The sequence below is a fragment of the Syngnathus scovelli genome, chromosome 9, assembly GCF_024217435.2.
Source record: "Syngnathus scovelli strain Florida chromosome 9, RoL_Ssco_1.2, whole genome shotgun sequence".
NCBI lineage: Eukaryota > Metazoa > Chordata > Actinopteri > Syngnathiformes > Syngnathidae > Syngnathus > Syngnathus scovelli.
In genome coordinates, this window is record NC_090855.1 from 4892179 (window position 1) to 4909735 (window position 17557).

Below are 17557 nucleotides of genomic sequence, written 5' to 3' on the forward strand. Positions count from 1 at the left end.
CTTGTGTAGTGTACCTATTGAAGGTGTACCTACACATATTGTCATATAAAGCATGATTAAGCTGATTTTTATGTTTTAATTGGCGAATAAAGAAACACCAGGCAAGTTTTAACATAAATGTTTATTAAAAATAATAATTTTAAAAGCAAATTTCAAACCAGCAATCTAATGTGAAACTGCAGTAGATATATTGAATAACAAAAAACTACTATAAAAAAATAATGAAATAAATAAGAAAGTGTAGCGAACGATTTGGTGAACGAGTCTTTTGAACAAATCATTTGAGTGAACCGATTCTAAAGATTCAGTTTACCTGAGAACTGGAATGCACATCACTAGTAGAAAACAGTGCAAGTTATTGTAGACCGCCGGTCAAAATAGCCGACTGGTTAGTGACTCGGGCTCTTGCTCGGCAAGAGCTTGGTTCGATCCCAGGTCCGAGGAAATGCTTTTGTTGTGCAATTAACCCTTTATTTATTTATTCTCTTTTTTTTTTTAACCTCGTGTAGTGTACCTACACATATTGTCATATAAAGCAGTTCACCAAATGTCTGATTTTTATGTTTTAATTGGCGAATATAAAAACAAGGAATAAGACGCCAGACAAGTTTAAACATAAATGTTTATTAAAAATAATAATATTAAAAGCAAATTTCAAACCAGCAATCTAATGTGAAATTGCAGTAGATATATTGGATAACAATATTTAGGCGTATATAGGTATACACGTTATTTAAAAAGGACTATAAGTGTTATACTACGATACAAGTGTTTACCAGCTCAGTGGCCTAAGAGGAGAGTGTCCGCCCTGAGTTTGGGAGGTTGTGGGTTCAAACCCACAGCCGAGTCATACCAGTGACTATAACAATGATACCCATTTCTTCCCTGCTTGGCACTCAGTGTAAGGGGTTGAAATGGGGCCCCCCCTGCTGCTCATTGGGACTTTTGGCACTCATTCACATTCAAATGATCAGTTCATCCTCACGTTCTGCAGGAGCCTGATCATTGAATCAAGTGTGTTTAACGAGGGAAACATGGAGGAATGCGGCCCTTGAGGACTGGACTTGGACACCCCTGCCCTCAATATAAGGGTTGGAAGTGGGGCCTTAGATCACACTTATTGTCATATAAAGCAGTTAACCAAATGTCTGATTTTTATGTTTTAATTGGCGAATGGAAAAACAAGGAATAAAACACCAGACAAGTCTTAACATAAATGTTTATTAAAATAAGTAATTTTCAAACCAGCAATCTAATGTGAAATTGCAGTAGATATATTGGATAACAATATTTAGGCGTATATATGCATACACGTTATTTAAAAACTACTATAAGTGTTATATATATAAAGATTACCCAAAGAGAAGCATAATCTCCCCGTTTTTGCAGAACGGCGCATCCCTTCATGCAATAAAGTTAGCCGTTAGCTTGGAAAAAACGTGCATAAAAGAAGTGGTTCTTTCTTTCCTTGGCAAATCGTAAATCGACATTCTAGCTTACATTGTTCACGCCAAGAGCGAGACGCAACACGTTCACTGACTGATCCGTTGATGCACGGGAAGGAAGGCAGTTCACCCATTGACTCGAAAGTCAGGATTCGTTCCCTCACTGATCCGTTCTCGCGATGAACTGGAAATGCAAATCACTCGCTCACAGATCCGTTCCGTTTGCGAACGGGAAATGCAATTCACGACTCGTTCGTGTACGGGAAGTTAATTCATTTTCTTCTTCGTTTTGTTCTACGGCGAGGTGGCACCAGCTTCAATGCGCATTACCGACACCTACTGGCTGAAATCATATGAACTGAAAAAATAAATCACTGTAGTGATTTGTTCACTCTTGTTCACTGAAAACATTCGTTCTTTTGAACGAACCGTTCACTCACGAGCGAACACTACACCACTGGGGGAATAGGAAAATGAACATAGACAGCACTGCTAATTTACGTATTCATCATTGTTGCTACGTGGGTTGCTTTGCTTGTCACCGCTCCGCAGTGGAGCTGTTCAAAATTCCACACTTGAACGCCGACTTTATCGGAAATGGTTTTATTTAAATATAAATATGTGTACAAAGATACAAGCAATGGTAGCTTATATATAGCAAATAAAATTCTTAATACATTATTAAAAGAATGATCAAGCAAATGGCAATTAGATGAGATAAAAATAATAAACAAGCAAAAAAAAAAACATTCGGTGATTGGTAAAGCAAAAAATAAAATAAATGTGTGGCTCTAAATCAACCAAAATGAAGATAGATACGTATTATATAAAGATATTTTACAATAGAGCAGCTTACACGCTGTACATTAAGGCTTATATAAAATATAAAAATAAAGACAAGCGATGATTTTGCCTCCACTATCAAGTTTGACTTGTTCTCGTCAGGCCGTCAAATGGCAGTGCAGGCATCAAACACGGAAACATCCACAAGGTAGAATGCGACTGATCCAGATGCAGAACCGAACGTCTCAAACATGAAATGGACATGACTCTAAATGTTTTCACTAGACACACCATTTGCATGCAACAGAGAGAAAACATGGGCTTAGGCCATTTGTACAGAGATTTCCCAGGGTAGTACTGTTTCTTGTAAACATTTTGAGACCATTTGATTAAGATGTAAACCGCCCATCTTGACGACTGCCCGGCATGTTGCCCCTCCCACCTGACAAGTTTAGTTCAAGTCAAAGATTGCCACCATGTTACTTCCAAACGATCACATTTGATTGTTCTGCTAATACCCTACTTTCCCCTGCTCCACAATCACAAAACACTGTAGAAAACAGTACCAGGGTAAGGAATGCAGTACTGGGACCCCAACCCTGTAAAATGGTCACCATCTTTGGGTTTTTATGGCCTTTTCATTTGCTTCCTTATTAAAACATACTCTTGCCAGTTCTTTATGGAAATCAACTCATCTTCATATTTTCTGGTCCGGTTGTTTCCTTGGGGGTCCAAGGTCAGGCCAAAGTATTCGCAGGTTAGTTTGTTTCTATGGCTAGCTCAGTCACTTGTTGGTAATCAACACAAATGTGCTTAGTATTCCTCTGGCATGCCAACCAAAAAAACAGCAGAAGACAGATGACGCTAGATTGTTCATGTCCGTTTTAAAACTGTAAGAACTTGATCGCCGATGTTTCAGATTGAGCGCAAAGTAAACTTGAATGCAGCTATACCACTTTTGTCAACCGACAGGCTATCTCCACATGTTTGGGTCATGTGTGGGTCAATCATGCAGAGATAAACCGATGAGGTATCGCTCTTCGATTTGACTTGAACATCACAATCTGCTGAAATTTTCAGCTTTGTTAAGCATCGATGATGATCCCGCCATTCCAGCCAATGGCTTGCTGTGACTCCCTCTTAATACTTGTCCAAAGTTCATGTTAGTTCTCCCACATGGGTATGTGGCGACGACGTAGTTAACTCCTCGTAGCTTTTGATTTCCGACTCCAATCAAACATGCGTCTGCATACGTTGTGAGGGTCGGCCGTAGTCCGACTGTTGGGAGGACACTTGTGACGAGGCGTAAGAGAAACGGGACGAGCTGGACACCTTGCTGGCTTCGTCCGACTGGTCGAACGCATCCACTTTTTCATAAGAAGCCGGCTTGACGTAACTGGTGAAGGCGCGACCGTAGGTTGCCGGCAGGTAGGCGGAGCCACTGTAGACGGTTGGGTCGGTGGGATAAATGGTGGCCGGTTGAGAAGGCTGCTGTTGGGCGGCCTGTTGTTGTTCGTACGTCGACTGGGTCAGCGTGTTGGTGGCGTATCTTTGGGCGAAGTCGTAGACCCGTGGCTGGGTGCCGTGTTGGCTGTACATTGGGCTCGGGGACGGTAGCTGCGACGGTGTGTAAACAGGCCGAGGGTTGGGAACGTATTCGGAGAAACCACCGCCGCGAATGTGCCGATCTTCGTGGCCGCGTACGTTGTAGTAGCCGTTGGTGGGATCCTTGAGTGCACAGAGAGGGAAAAGTCTCTTAAGTACTTGACATTCTTTAGATGCTGAAAATGAAAGTATGGTTTCTTGCTATTCTTTTTCAAGTGTGTGTTTACCTTGATGTCCGATCGCTCATCCTCCTCCTCTTCCAAGAGATCACTGTGTTCTGTGCGAGATGTCCCGGGAGACTCGCTACTATTTGGAGCCTGAGGGAAGACCGCGCATATTTTGATGAATTAATACAGCCAACAAGACCTCGCTTGGATAAGAACAAGACCACTCTCTGTTACATGTTGGCTCCGAATGACATGACTGCATCTGGAATGGATTCGGAATTTTACCATGGGCTCTTTGACATCCTCCTCGTCATCATTTCCTCGTGTGGCATTGTGATCACTGTGAACGATTTGAACTCTGATGTCGCTCTTGGAGAGGCGAGTACATCTTTTGCCTGCAGGAAATGAAAAGTGACAGTTAGGATTTATTTGAAATCAACTTGGACTGGATTGCTTGATTTGGAAAAAATTGGCGAGTGACCCATCTGTCTCATACTGACCGTTGAGCTCACCTTTTCCTGTGTGCCTGCAGCAGATGGAGATGAGCGTGATGACGCAAATGAGCAAGACACAGCCTCCACCAACTGAGCCACCAACAATTAACAACATAGGTGCGGCTTCTGGAACCAGAATAAAGAAAGCGATGGTTTCTCCAGTGTCAGAAACCTCCGATACCAAGACCAGGATAAACATTTGATACAAAGGAAAAGACTAATCCCTGAGATGTCAGTTCCTACAGGATGCAACCTCAGTTAACCGTGACCACAAACATATGCTTGTGCAGACAATCTAGCATCACACACTGGCTATTGTCTCTAATCTCCCCAAAGTAAAGGTAACAAGGCTTGACATGCAATGAAGCAATAGACAGTCATCTAATTAGAGATTCCAGAAGATACCAGCGCCCATTTCTCTGGAGACCTCACTCTGCTACAGTGATTTCAATGACTACACAGATCCTTATTTTTGGTGTCTGCAGCAACAAAGTCTTCCACTGGCTGCAGCATTCCAGTGTAATTTGAAGATCACTTTAGTGGAATGCAGCCAGAGATGCTGGGTTTGACTCAGAGACAGTGATGGAGAATATCAGTCCAACCTAAAACACATGACTCCATCTAATTGACTTTTGTCCCCAATCAATATCTATGTTATAAGGGCAAACATATTCATTAAAGCTAACCATCGGCTGATTAAATCATATCGATTGGGAGAGTATAATTAAGATAAGGAGAGGCATGGGGTCTGCTTTTACCTAATCTGGTCTCCTTTGCAGAAGGATTGAGAGTTTCATTATGTTGTCTACAGTAGGCTTCAGTGGGAGAGTTTTACATTTTGATTGGCGATTTACTTAGCAGGATTATGCAAAAACGACCTGACTGATTTTTAATGGAATTTTGTCAGGCTAGGAACCAATTCCATCTTAGTACAGAACCAGATTTAGTTTTACTTTTTGCTGGCAAATCACCAGATCCAGCAGAACTGGAGTGTAACACAATGGTCCATCCATCCATTTTCTGGACATCCATTTGAGACATGAAGCTGTTAGAACCTGTCCTCATGTCAATGTCCAGAATTGATTGCTAGTAGGGCACATACCATAGACAAAAATATCACAAATATTTCACACTTGCGTCTGCATTTACAAACAATTTGGAGTCTTCAACTAGCCTAGAAAAGGATGGAGGAAGTTGGAGTGCCAGGATGAACCCCACAAAAGTACGGACCTTGTTCTTTGAGCGTGAGCAAGGCGGTGCCAGTGCCAAAGTTGTTCCAGGCAGTGCAATTGTAGCGCAGGTCAAAATCCGGCGCCAGAGTCTCAGAAAGCACCAGAGATGACACAACTCCTTGATCGTTGGTTACTGTCTGCACTGAGTAGCGACCAGAGGAACCGGACGACAAGCTGATATCTCCAAAGGACCATACCTGTGGAAAGGAGCAAGATGGTACATAACAGATCGGTGAGTGATTCTTTGGTGAGTAAAGCAAACACACCCTTAAATCCATTTATTCTGGTATCAGCATCGCTCTCTGTACGACTTTCTTTCTGCTGACCTCGGAAGCTCAACGGGGTTGACCCAGCTCACGAGCTTATGTTTAAGCACCCTCCCACGTGCGGGTGAGGTCTGAGGGGGGTGAGCTAGCCACATTGAAGTGGGCCTACTCTTTGCTGCCGGTAGCATAGGGCAAGCAGAGCACCTGTCTACCTCTCTTGCCTCTCCTCTCGCACCCTAATTATCCTCTCTCAGCCCGGCATACATTCATCGGTTCAACAAGGTCAGCTGAGTGATGCTTCTCAGGCCGCTAATTGAATGCAGTTTGGCTGAAACCCGTAGGAAGCCCGTCTCCCACAGCTCCCTCGACTCCTATCGCTTCATTTAACGCCGGTGCAATTACATTCCTGAATATGTGTCTTTATTAGTGGGTTGAATATGGAGGTGTGAAGGTGAGGTCAAGGGCAACGCTATGTATGTCACAAACATGGGTGAATGACCGAAAGAGATAGTTGGAGATTGACTTACAATCTTATAAGGCGGCGGTGTGCTGCCCACTCTACATTCCAGCTTGCCCTTGGAATGCTTCACAGCATGTTGTGTGGCCTCAGCGGTGATGATAGGAGGGCCTAGAGAACAGAAGCAGAGAAATGAAAACACATTCAGACATAGTAAATTGACAAAAGTAATCTATTGGCGGAGGAGGCACACCGTTTACGGTCAGAATGGCTTCTCTTTCCGCAACTCCGATGCGGGGAACAATAGCCTTACAGGTGTAAGTGCCGGCTTCTGCTTGAGTAACAGATTTGATCTGCAAGGTGTTGCTGTTACTTAAAACCTGGTGAGAGACAAAGTAGGGCAGGGGTGTCAAAATCATTTTTTCGCAGGCCGCATTGTAGTCCTAGTTTCTTTCAGAGGTCCATTATGACTGTCAACCAAAATAAATGTATGAGCTACAAAACAAACTGACAAATAACTCGTTTTCAAATCAGACGAGTAAAAACTGGTCAAATATATAAAAAAAAGATATTAAAAGTGAAGACAATTTGCAATTCTAGTCATGACACACGAATTTGATGCAGAATTTGTCTTCGCGGGCCACATAAAATGATGTGGCGGGCCGTATCTGGCCCCTGGGCCTTGAGTTTAACACCGGCGAAGTAGGGCAATGAGACTGGAGCTTTTTCATTCCGCACAATTGACACCGGGGTTCCTGAGTATTTCTAGCGTGCAGTTCAGATGTCTCCTCGTGTGAAAAGTTTGAAACAAATCCACACCGTACCGCTTTCAAGCATCCTTTTTATTGGAAGTATCAAACTGTTAGAAAAATATACACCTTATGTATTCGTCGATGTTAATTATAAGCAGCACGTACAGTCTCTGTTTAAGGGTGAGGATATAAAAGGTGACCTTGTTCCGATCTTTCACTTTGCTATGAGACGAGGTAAGATGTCTGTGGTTGGCGGATATGGAAGATAATAACGGGTTGTTCATGAGTGTAGCATGGAAATATAAGCAGATACTTCTTAGGGGCTGCAGGTATTATTTGAACCGTTTCCCTACATGCCAGTTTTGATTTAACTTTTTTAACTAAAGTTTCAGTGCTTTTCCTATCTCGTCTACTATTTTTTCCCTTGAGAGTAACCGAAAGGGTGAAGCGAGAAACTGCTTAATTGATTAGTCAGAAACCTTTTCAATTATAGTTCAACATTTTTTGCACAGTGCTCTTTATTGAATTGTTTCTCCCTGATGATGTAACACCGTTTACTTAATTGATGTGGCCATCTTCCCTCAAACACCTAGCGGTTAAATGCCAATTAAATTAAAGTTTACCACTCCGAACTGAACTGCGGTGAAGTGAATTATAGTTCTCGGAAACACAAGTGGCATCGTTCGAGTGGCTACGGATTCAGTCGGTTTTGCCGTATTATTATTTTTTTTGATACTCAAACACAAACTGAGAAGCTGCTCGGTAAGATTGTTGTCATTAAATTGCGAGGGCACAATGCGATGGTGTGAGTGGGCCTCTGAAGCGGCTACGCTCGCTCACTCCTTAGCTCATTGATCCCGTCATTCTATCAAGCTGTGCTTAATCCATTTACCTCCACTCAGACCTCCCTCCCATTTCCACACAGTCCCCCCCCTCTTACGCTCTCCACTTTTCTTTTTCAACACACTTACAAAGTAACCCAATTAATCCATTACTCTCGGCTATGTGAGGGGACAGTGGAAGCGGGTGGATTAGAAAAAGCTCTGCTTTCACCCTCAAAGGAGCCCAAAGTGTTTGCTTTCAGATGTGACGACGTCGCTCGCGGCATCTCAAATCGTATTTCACCCGGGGTGTTTTCACCTGCTTGTCTTCGGCGCTGGTAGCGAGGAAACACGCTCCTGTGGGATAGCATAGTGCTGATGTGGTGCACTAAACTATTTTCTATACCAGCATAGTAATGTTCTTCTATTATTATTCAAATGCTGCTAGGGGCTGCCTGATAAGCTGTCGATGTTTTAAGCGCGCCGCTTGACTGACTGCTTCTCGGACTGATTGAGATGAGCGCGATGACAGCCAGTCGGAGCTCGGCAACGTTGTGCGTATCCGTCAGTGGACAGACAGTTCTTTGCCAGAGGCGTTATCCCTCGGGGAGCATGGCGAGCGCAGCTTTTTGAAGAATGTGTAGAGAAAAAAGTGTGAAAGCGTCATGCCTGGAGGCCACGTGTGAATGTTTCACTCTGAAGGGACGCTGATCAGTGATGAAGTGTTGAGTCTTCAAGATGTTTGTATATCGCCTTACCTCGCTTGAGCCTTGCTTGGTCCAAGCTAGGGTCAGGGGAGGGTTTCCAGTCCACGTGCAAGTGAATGCCGCATCCATCCCGATATCAACCGTCATTGGCTTTGGTCCCGACAACAATCTGGGGCCAACTGTGGGGGAAGCAGACAGTTTGAATCAATGTGTTTATCGTTGAACACATACGCCTCAGGGCCGCGACCTAACAGCTTTGTTTACACTCCTTCGGTCGGACTTACATTGCACATCGACCAGGGTGCTGACATTGGTGCTGCCCACAGAGTTGGACACCGCGCAGGACACCGGATCTGTGAAGTAGGAATAGTCCACAGTCACCTCCAGACTGTCACCGTTGGCCTCGGAGATGGGGACGCCTCCTTTAGACCACCTGGGACGGATGGATAATCACATTATACAGTCAGATTATTAGTTCGGGGAAGGTACTTAGCCATGCATATCAAAGTGGCTATTAGCTCTTTCATAGCGTGTGCCAATCATAATCAAATGCTGCCAATCAAGCGGCTCATTCAAGCAAATTATTCAAACACGGGGACTTCTTTTTTCTCGAGGTGATGTGCTTTTCAACATCACCAGCAGAAACAATATATTCTCTCGTACCTGTAGCCAATAATCTCCGGATTGGCTGAAGCGGTGCATACGAAGAGAACCTTGGCGCCTTCGGTTACCGTCTGAGGCTGGACTGACAAAACCACAGACGGAGGATCTGCAAGAAACATTTGCGATGTGATTTGTGCTCGTTGGGTAAGAATGCGGATGAGTTTGTGACTCACGTTGGACATTGATAGTGATGGATGTTTGTCTTCCAGCAGGGGCAGCTTGGTTGAGAACTCTGCAGGTGTAGGTGCGGCCGGAGTCGCTGTCCTCTGGGATGATTGGAAGCATACTGACAGCTGCCTCCCTCTTTCCATCTTCCATCAGTGTCTGCAGCAATACGCATTTGCACTTAGGTTCAGCCTGAAGCCATAGCTACAACATCTATATGTCATCCTATTTTTAGCTTTATACATACGCCAGTAACGCTATTTTAATTTAAAATTCTTTGGCACCGTCGATGAAATATATTAGTATATTTTACGATGCGGCATGGGGATTTTTTTTTTTTTTTTGCTGTTCCTACATTTCTGAGAGCGTTTGCCGTCAGAGCCTTGTTTGTCATCGTCTTTTAAATCTATTTACTGCTTACAGAAATCAATACGCCTAAGTGAGGCAAGGTGTAGATTGTGAGGGTAATACATACTGCTCACACACACACACACAAAGAAGTGTAATAGCCAAATTGCTTGTGAGTCTGTTTTTGGATGGTGACAGTGAGGCAAAAGTGTCACACGCATGGCAGGCTGGGTATTCTCCCCTGGACAGCAAAATCAATAGAGCGATTTTTGCTCTTCCTCAGCAACAAACAATTTTTTCTAATCACACCAGACCCCTTTCATATCTTAGTGGTTGGAATTTTCTTTCTTTCTTCTTCAACCCCCGCCCTGCCATCCCCTCTCCACTGCAAGCACTCGCCTCCTTAAATGTGGTGTTTAGCGTCGTTTAGCGTGGTCAGAGAGCATGAAAAATGTGACACTTTCCCAGCCGTGGCCGACTCACGCTCCGTCGCACCCCCATTGTGTTTCTGCATTGTAGTGTTGGTGATTCGCTTTCTGCAGAAAGTCTACTGTATGAAAGCCTCATGGCTGTCTGAGCTTTGGCATGCTCCAGTTATGCTGTAGTGTCACTGCATTAGCGGAAGGGGAGGGGGGGAGCAAGGGGTGGGGGGTTACCGGGAGTATAAGGGGGAGCAGGAGTGAAAAGGGAAGGAGGACTGCAGAGAGCGACTTGAGCAAATCTTATGAGAAAAGGGTGGCGATTGAAAACTGTATCTGAGTAGTATCTGAGTTCTGTTTACATCATGCGACTTGCACGTACTTTGGAATAAATGGCTGTCTCCATGACCTCCCCATCTCTGTACCAGGTGATCTCTGCAGCAGGTTTGGCTCCGTAAGATCTGCAGGTGAGGTTGTGCGGCGTATGGGCTTTAAGACGCACAACGGGGCCTCCCTCTACCAAGGGATCTGAAGGAGGGACTGTAAAGCAATAACAAAACACATCGCTCAATACAAAACACATCAAATTAACTGACTGTTTATACACTTTTTCCGATTGGCTGGTCATCAAGTCCGGTGTTTACCCGTGGAAAAGAAAAAAAAAAATTCAAGAAAATGGATAGAACTGAAATTTCATTTTGACACCAAGTACAATAATAAACATATAATCTGTAATTACGGCACATTATCTTCAAAATTGAAATAATGGAGCTAATTAGAGTACATCCCCCCAATGTTGTGACATTAAAAGAAGCAAACAAGTATCCTCGTATGATGATGATCTGTTTAACAGTGTATCATTGATGAAAAGTCTTCAAATGGAGGTCCTCTGAGGAGAAAATAACACACTTCCCATTCGTTATTTCCTTTTTCAGAGACTAGCGTTATTGTTGCAATCGTTCCCACTGTTGCTGAGCGATGTTTGGGCTGAATTGCTTATTTGTTCATTTATTTGCATGGTTTCTCACACAGCACTGGCAAGCCAAGCGTGCCACCCCTGATGAGGGCGTCCATTTCCCGGTCCAATAAGGAGCGGCGTGAATGCGGGGTTTGTGTTGGCCTTTTTCGCTCCCTCCACCGAACCAATTTCACTGTGTGTGTCTGAATTGTCAGAGGTCTTTCCGTTGCTGCCGCACGGACACTAATGGAATCCGAGTGCTAGGTGATTTTAATTTCCATGCCGATTCCCCTGACTGCACTCCAGACGTTGACTGCGGATTGCTTTGGCACACGGGCAACTGCACGCAAATACACATGCACAGGGAAAAGAAAAAAAAAGACCCCCACGCACTTTCTTTAGCTCTACTTTTGCCTACATATAAACCTATAGAAGTCCTCCCAAGTCTGGCACAAGGTACAGTCTAGATCTGCACAGGGGTTTTGGTATTTTCCCAGACTCATCATGGGCCGACTTGAAGCAGATGTTTCCGTTTCAATAAATTCCGCTCCCAAGACTTACACTGATGTATATTCCTAATTGGAAAGTAATGAGACACGGTATGCTTTGCTACAAAAATAAAACAAAGTGTCGCTGAAACATAAATCTCAACTTAATTATAATGGGGGAAAAACTATAGTGAAATTAATTAATAAATGAAGTCAACGATTTATTGCATATTTTAGTCGTTCGGCAGTCCTTTCAGTTTAAAATGATAAAAAAGAGACAATTTACATGAATCAAAGATGACTAAGAAGCCTTCTGTCAGTATAAGACAAAACACGTCTCAGTACAACTATAGGTCAAATACAAACTTGAACTTGTCTGTTTGATTATCTGTCAAAGTAGTCTGGATAAGTATACGAATATAAATAAGCTTTTTTTTTTCTTTAGGGGAAAGCTTTCCGTCATCCAGTTGTGGTATGTGATTGAACTTTCTGACTTGGCTTTTTTTTATAAGCAAGCTGGCTTAAGTAGATATATGGCGAGTGACATTCCTTCAAATGCCACCAGATGCCAGCAGTGCTTTGTTGGGTCCCACAAGACCTGTAACCCCCCCCCACACACAACCCTGCCCCCCTCCTCAATGTCTGCGTGAAAAAGTGGATCACTCACGTCGCGTTAATGTAAAAACTGCCTTGCGGTTGACAAATGTTGCGGCTCACCGTAAAATGTGCTAACTATGCAGACCTTGACTTTCAAGTGACTACTCCAGTCATTTGTGATTCCTGCAATCACATTAGCCAAGACGTCCACAGTCTTGAGTGTTTACTTTTTTTCTTCCCTCATCGGGCTCTCTTGGCTGAGCTTTAGTAGAATTATGCCCCCAGCAATTCATTTCCATCAAGAAATGAGATTTATCACTCAGGGGTTATTGCTGAGTGGTGATAAGAAATCATTTTATTAATTGTAAAGCCTTTAAAGAGGTCAGTGATATTGTACACAATGCAATACAGATTTCATTTGTCTGCCTGTTGGTGTTCTGAATGAGATAATTACACATTGTGCTGGACTTTTTTACATTTTTTTTTTTTTATAATGCCCGTGTTTATACTTGTCTCATGTGATGCAAAGTCCGAGCTGCGTATCTTACCTAGCACAGTCAGCTTGGCACGGTGAGAGCGCAAGCCCGCCTGTGTCGCCTGACACTCGTACACGGCGTCATCCACCAGCTCTGCCGAATCGATCAGCAAGCTGTGCTCGCCTGATAGCGGGTCGCCCATTAAGGAGTAGCGTTTCCAGCCTGCGTGAAGCCGGCACACACAACAGTCAGACACAGACCCGGCAACAATAAACACATAATGACACAACTACGAAGCCCATTTGGACCGAGCGCCAAGAAATGTGGAAAAGCTGTTTAAGTCATAAATGAACGCAGGCGGCACCTCGGTAGGATTGAGCCATTGTGTGTATGTGTGTGTGTGTGTCGAGCAGCATGAGGTGGGAAATGAAACGCATGAGGACTCTGTCCTTGAAGCACAGACACAATAAAGATGGTGGCAGGGCCTCTGGGGTCTCTCCGCCATCAAATGTCAGTGTGAAAAGCTGATTGATTATCTCCCTTCCTGCAAAAGCCTTAAAACGCTAAGCAGCAAATCACGTTACGTGCGCGCAGCACTCAACGACCTTTCACCGTTCAATCTTGTAAAACCTAAACAGTTAAGGAAGAGAAGCTTGCTTTCTAATGGGGCCCGCCATTGATCGGAGTAAGACAAGCACTAGGAAACTAAAGAAAATTTACTTTTTATTAAGAGTTGTTTATGTTTAGTTCCGAGCGTGCTAATACAAAATGTTTTGGGTGAGTGACATCATTCATACCTGGTAGATCTCTCTCTCCACCCAAAGCCAGTCCATCTTTGGTCCACTGCACCATCTCCCGATAGCCCACAATGACACATGGTAGAGTCACGGACTGGCCAGACACCACCACCTGGTCCTGAGGCTGCTGGGAAAAGTAGGCTGCTCGGGTGGCGGCTGCAAGGACAGAAGGATGAACATGTTTTGAATCTGACAAGAATTGATATTTTCAGGGCAAATGCTATACAAAGGAATGACAGCAGGTGTGTCGGGTTAGGATGGTGAAAATAGCCCTGAAAAGACTGAGGCTGATCGTTCAATAAACTGACATTTTAAAAAGATGGATGAGGCTGACTTGGGTGAACATTTCATATTCCCCCCACTCCTTCATAAATATCCCTGTCAAGAAGAAGACTCAGCATTGCCCCATAACTTATTTAACTCTTTCCCAAGTCCATATGCTTTTATGCTTCCTGGCACGAAGCACTTTTCGGAAAGAATGTGCTAACAAATGTGCCGCTTTTTCAGTGTACTTTTTGTAAAAATGGATGTTAAACAATTAAAACAGCACTTAAAGTCCCCGGGGACTCGTTTTGTTTGAGGCGCTTGAAATTCAGTAGAGACACCTGCTGCCGTTGTGGTGTTGTGTTTAAGTGCGCTACACACTCTCAATGGATCGCTTGGCTGGCCTTCACACACACGCACAAACAGAAATACACTTTCCAAATGTTTGTGGCACTATGATAAAGATTGAGTATTACAAACCCTATACGAGTAGCGAAAGATGGCAGCACTCCAGAGGTAACTAATCCGTAGGCGGGGGAAAGAGACAGTTGGTTGGTTATCTAAGTGGGCTCTCTGTGCGAGTCGGGAGACTTGGGGGGGGGAGAAAAAAAAAACTCATTCTCCTTCTCTCTTTCATTGTTGCTCAATGGAGAATGGAAGGGAAGGGGGACTCGGGGAGATAAAGAGGCCTCTATTCAGGCTGAGCTAAGTCCCCCCCCCCCTCCTCCTCCATCCCCAACCCTTCCTGAACTGCTTCTCTTGGTTGCACTGCTTAAACAGACAGGGTTACCCCCCGCACCCCCCCAATTCGGTCTCCCCAACCACCATCACAATCGCCAGTAAAGAAAGCTGCTGAAAGGAGGGCAACATACGGCAACCAGAGACACGCTATTGTCCTCTTGTCTCTCTCTTTTAATAGGCCTCTTCATTCTCAATCAATCCTGCTAAATGCAAGTTTAATAGCTTTTCAATAGCAACCCCCCCCCACACCCCTTTAAGAAGGGTGGCGGGGATTTTTTGCTTATGCTCTCACCCTCTTTTTTTCCGTTTCCCCCCCCCCTCATTCTTTCTGAGTTTGAATGAGGCTGCTTGTTGGCAGTGTTTATTCCGCACTCAATTATCCACTTCATCTCAGGGAGGGCCTGTGGTCTGTCCCTCACCCTCTCTCCCCTCCTGCTGCCTCTGCCACCCAGCAGCATAATTAAAGCAAAACTCCATCTCAACCAACCATTTTTTTTTTTTTGGCATTCCGATGAAACAAAGATCTGTATCGTACCATATTTTGGACATCTTTCAGTGCACCGAGAGTATTTGTTGTTTCTGCACAACAACAGATATGCAAATATTATTAATGCTAAGCTACCTGACATTTCCAAAGTGAAAATTCTCTGCGTTGTAGCTCCACCAACAAAAATGAAGCGTACCTGTACGGTTATTGAGCCCTTTAGAATGGATTTACCCGACCAACCTGTTCCAAGTTGAACCAAATTGAACTACTTGGTAGCATAAAACCTTAATGTGGCGCTGATGTAGTGGCCTCCATCTGACTGAAGAAGGAAAAATGTGTAATTGGAGCACTATAGTGTACTGTGTGTGTGTGTGTTACAAAAATGTCGGAATAGCCTGTTGAGTAGCAGGTGGGCTACATAAAAATGAATCAAAAGAGGCTAATTTGAGTCTTGGCACTCAAGCTATTAGATGCTGAGTAAGGGCCGACATTTTCCGTCAGGAACTTTATGTCCTTCTCCGTCAAACGTTTTAGATTCAAGAAGTAATGAGCAGTTTCATAATCCTCCCCCCAGTAGAGCCAGATTGAGATTTTTTTTTTCTTGACTGGGCAAAAAAAAAAAAAATTGCAATTAAGTATCTTGCCCAGTGTATCAAACTGTTTACAATGGGTAATAATTCACTTCATTGCCTGATTGCTGAAACGGATTACATGCTGTGAAGTGTTTGTCTATACCACACCCACACTCAATTTGCCTCGCTCACATTTAGCAATTAATGCTTCGTATGGAGTCTTACAAAAATAGAGTGACGACTGTGTGCTGTAGAGAGTGATTCACAGCTCTCCAGATCCCTTATTGAAAAGGCTCTACAGAACATCTCGACTGGCTAATGACTCATGCCAGATTCCTTTAATTCCTCGTTGCCGAATTAGACAATTCTTTGACGGTGTATTAGCGGCTTAATTACATGAATACGTTGCTGATGGGGAGCGAGGGAGGAACAGAGGCGCACAATGGGTGGAAGCAGTGTGAAGACACACACGCAGACCACAAAAACACACCAGACTTAACATGAGGAGCTTTTGCTACGGGCTGCAATTGAATCAAAATGACAAAAATACAAATGTGGGTCTTAAATATCCACCGTACGGGATTTGACTTGTTTTGCTTCTCTACGTTAAATCTATTCATGAACTCATTCCCTAGATTTGCACTCTATGGATTAGTTGTAATGCATGTGTTGGATTAATGTTACCTTTCAAGGTCTTCGCATTTAGAGGAACATTTCCTTATTGCCACAAATTCAGCAATTACTCAATTTCTTAACTTACTGTGTGTGTGAGTGTTTTTTTCCTTTCTGCTGTAACAAGGTAAACCAACCTGGGCTCAAACAATTTAATCCCGATTCCTTCAAATGAAATATCATTTCACGCCGTTGGTTGCACATGGCGCTAAGTAGGCATGTATGCGTGCGTTTCTTGCAGACGCTGCATGATGTTTTGAGGTGTACGCGGATGTGTTAATAAGAAAAGCCAAGTGTCAAGCACCACGGGGCACATTTAGCAGTGTCGTTTGACTTTGCTGCTTGAGTCGCTTGGCTTTTTAGTGAAATTCAAAACTGCCTTTCAGGGTTGAACCTGTTAAAGAGCTTTTCCACCACCGCTGTCGCCGCTTACTTTATGTGAACTGATAGGGGTGCATTCACATCAGGGCGGATCAAGAAGAGATGGACAGATGTCAGCAGTGATCCGTTCACCACTGGACATCTGCCCTGGGAGAATTAGATTGAATCTGCCAGTGTGCGTGTATGCGTGTATGCGTTTGGGTGTGTGAGGGCTATGAAGCTAAAGCGTGATAATGGCACTGTGCGTGACCTTTGCTTATAATGGGAAACTAGCATAGAGAGCACCGTTCATTTCATAGAGAGCACTGTTTATTTATCAGCTCACAATGACGATTCATAATCATTTTTTGCCATTTGGATATCAAGGAAAAAAGGTCAGTCTGCATATGTACAAATACTGTGATATACCATTTCATACTATTCACACCCAAGTGTAGTACTGTAGTCATCAAATAAATTATTAAAAAATATATATAATTATATATATATATATATATATATATATATATATATATATATATATATATATATATATATATATATATATATATATATATATATATAAAGAAAAACAAAACAAACAAACAAAAAAATATCTACATATATATATACATATATACTACACACACAGTATATTATATAGTCCTGGACTCACCCTGCGTGAGGTTCCCTTAATAGACTCCAGAGACGAGGAAATGGGGTGAAAACACAAACGCACGCACGCACACACAACTCCCCCGAAAACAAGGCAATTGGCAAAAAAAAAAAAAAAAAAAAAAAAGTGTCAAGCTTGGAATAAA

The 17557-nt window shown here is 43.4% G+C and overlaps 1 protein-coding gene across 3 annotated transcripts in view; it reads right to left on the reverse strand.

Annotated features, from left to right (window-relative positions):
- Nucleotides 1-2032: 2032 nt before the first annotated feature.
- kirrel3l (kirre like nephrin family adhesion molecule 3, like) overlaps nucleotides 2033-17557 on the reverse strand; it is a 102293-nt gene continuing 86768 nt past the window's right edge. For 2 of the 3 annotated variants that reach the window (XM_049731224.2, XM_049731226.2), the window contains 14 exons: nucleotides 13641-13796; nucleotides 12916-13065; nucleotides 10707-10864; nucleotides 9566-9716; nucleotides 9393-9498; nucleotides 9014-9162; nucleotides 8781-8908; nucleotides 6703-6829; nucleotides 6520-6620; nucleotides 5725-5923; nucleotides 4501-4620; nucleotides 4286-4395; nucleotides 4061-4150; nucleotides 2033-3956 (listed from right to left, as the gene is read on the reverse strand). In XM_049731224.2, the coding sequence (XP_049587181.1) occupies nucleotides 3462-3956; nucleotides 4061-4150; nucleotides 4286-4395; nucleotides 4501-4620; nucleotides 5725-5923; nucleotides 6520-6620; nucleotides 6703-6829; nucleotides 8781-8908; nucleotides 9014-9162; nucleotides 9393-9498; nucleotides 9566-9716; nucleotides 10707-10864; nucleotides 12916-13065; nucleotides 13641-13796 (2240 nt within the window). In that variant the 3' untranslated portion in view covers nucleotides 2033-3461. The remainder of the gene's footprint in view (nucleotides 3957-4060; nucleotides 4151-4285; nucleotides 4396-4500; nucleotides 4621-5724; nucleotides 5924-6519; nucleotides 6621-6702; nucleotides 6830-8780; nucleotides 8909-9013; nucleotides 9163-9392; nucleotides 9499-9565; nucleotides 9717-10706; nucleotides 10865-12915; nucleotides 13066-13640; nucleotides 13797-17557) is intronic. The other variant, XM_049731225.2, reaches the window with a different exon arrangement.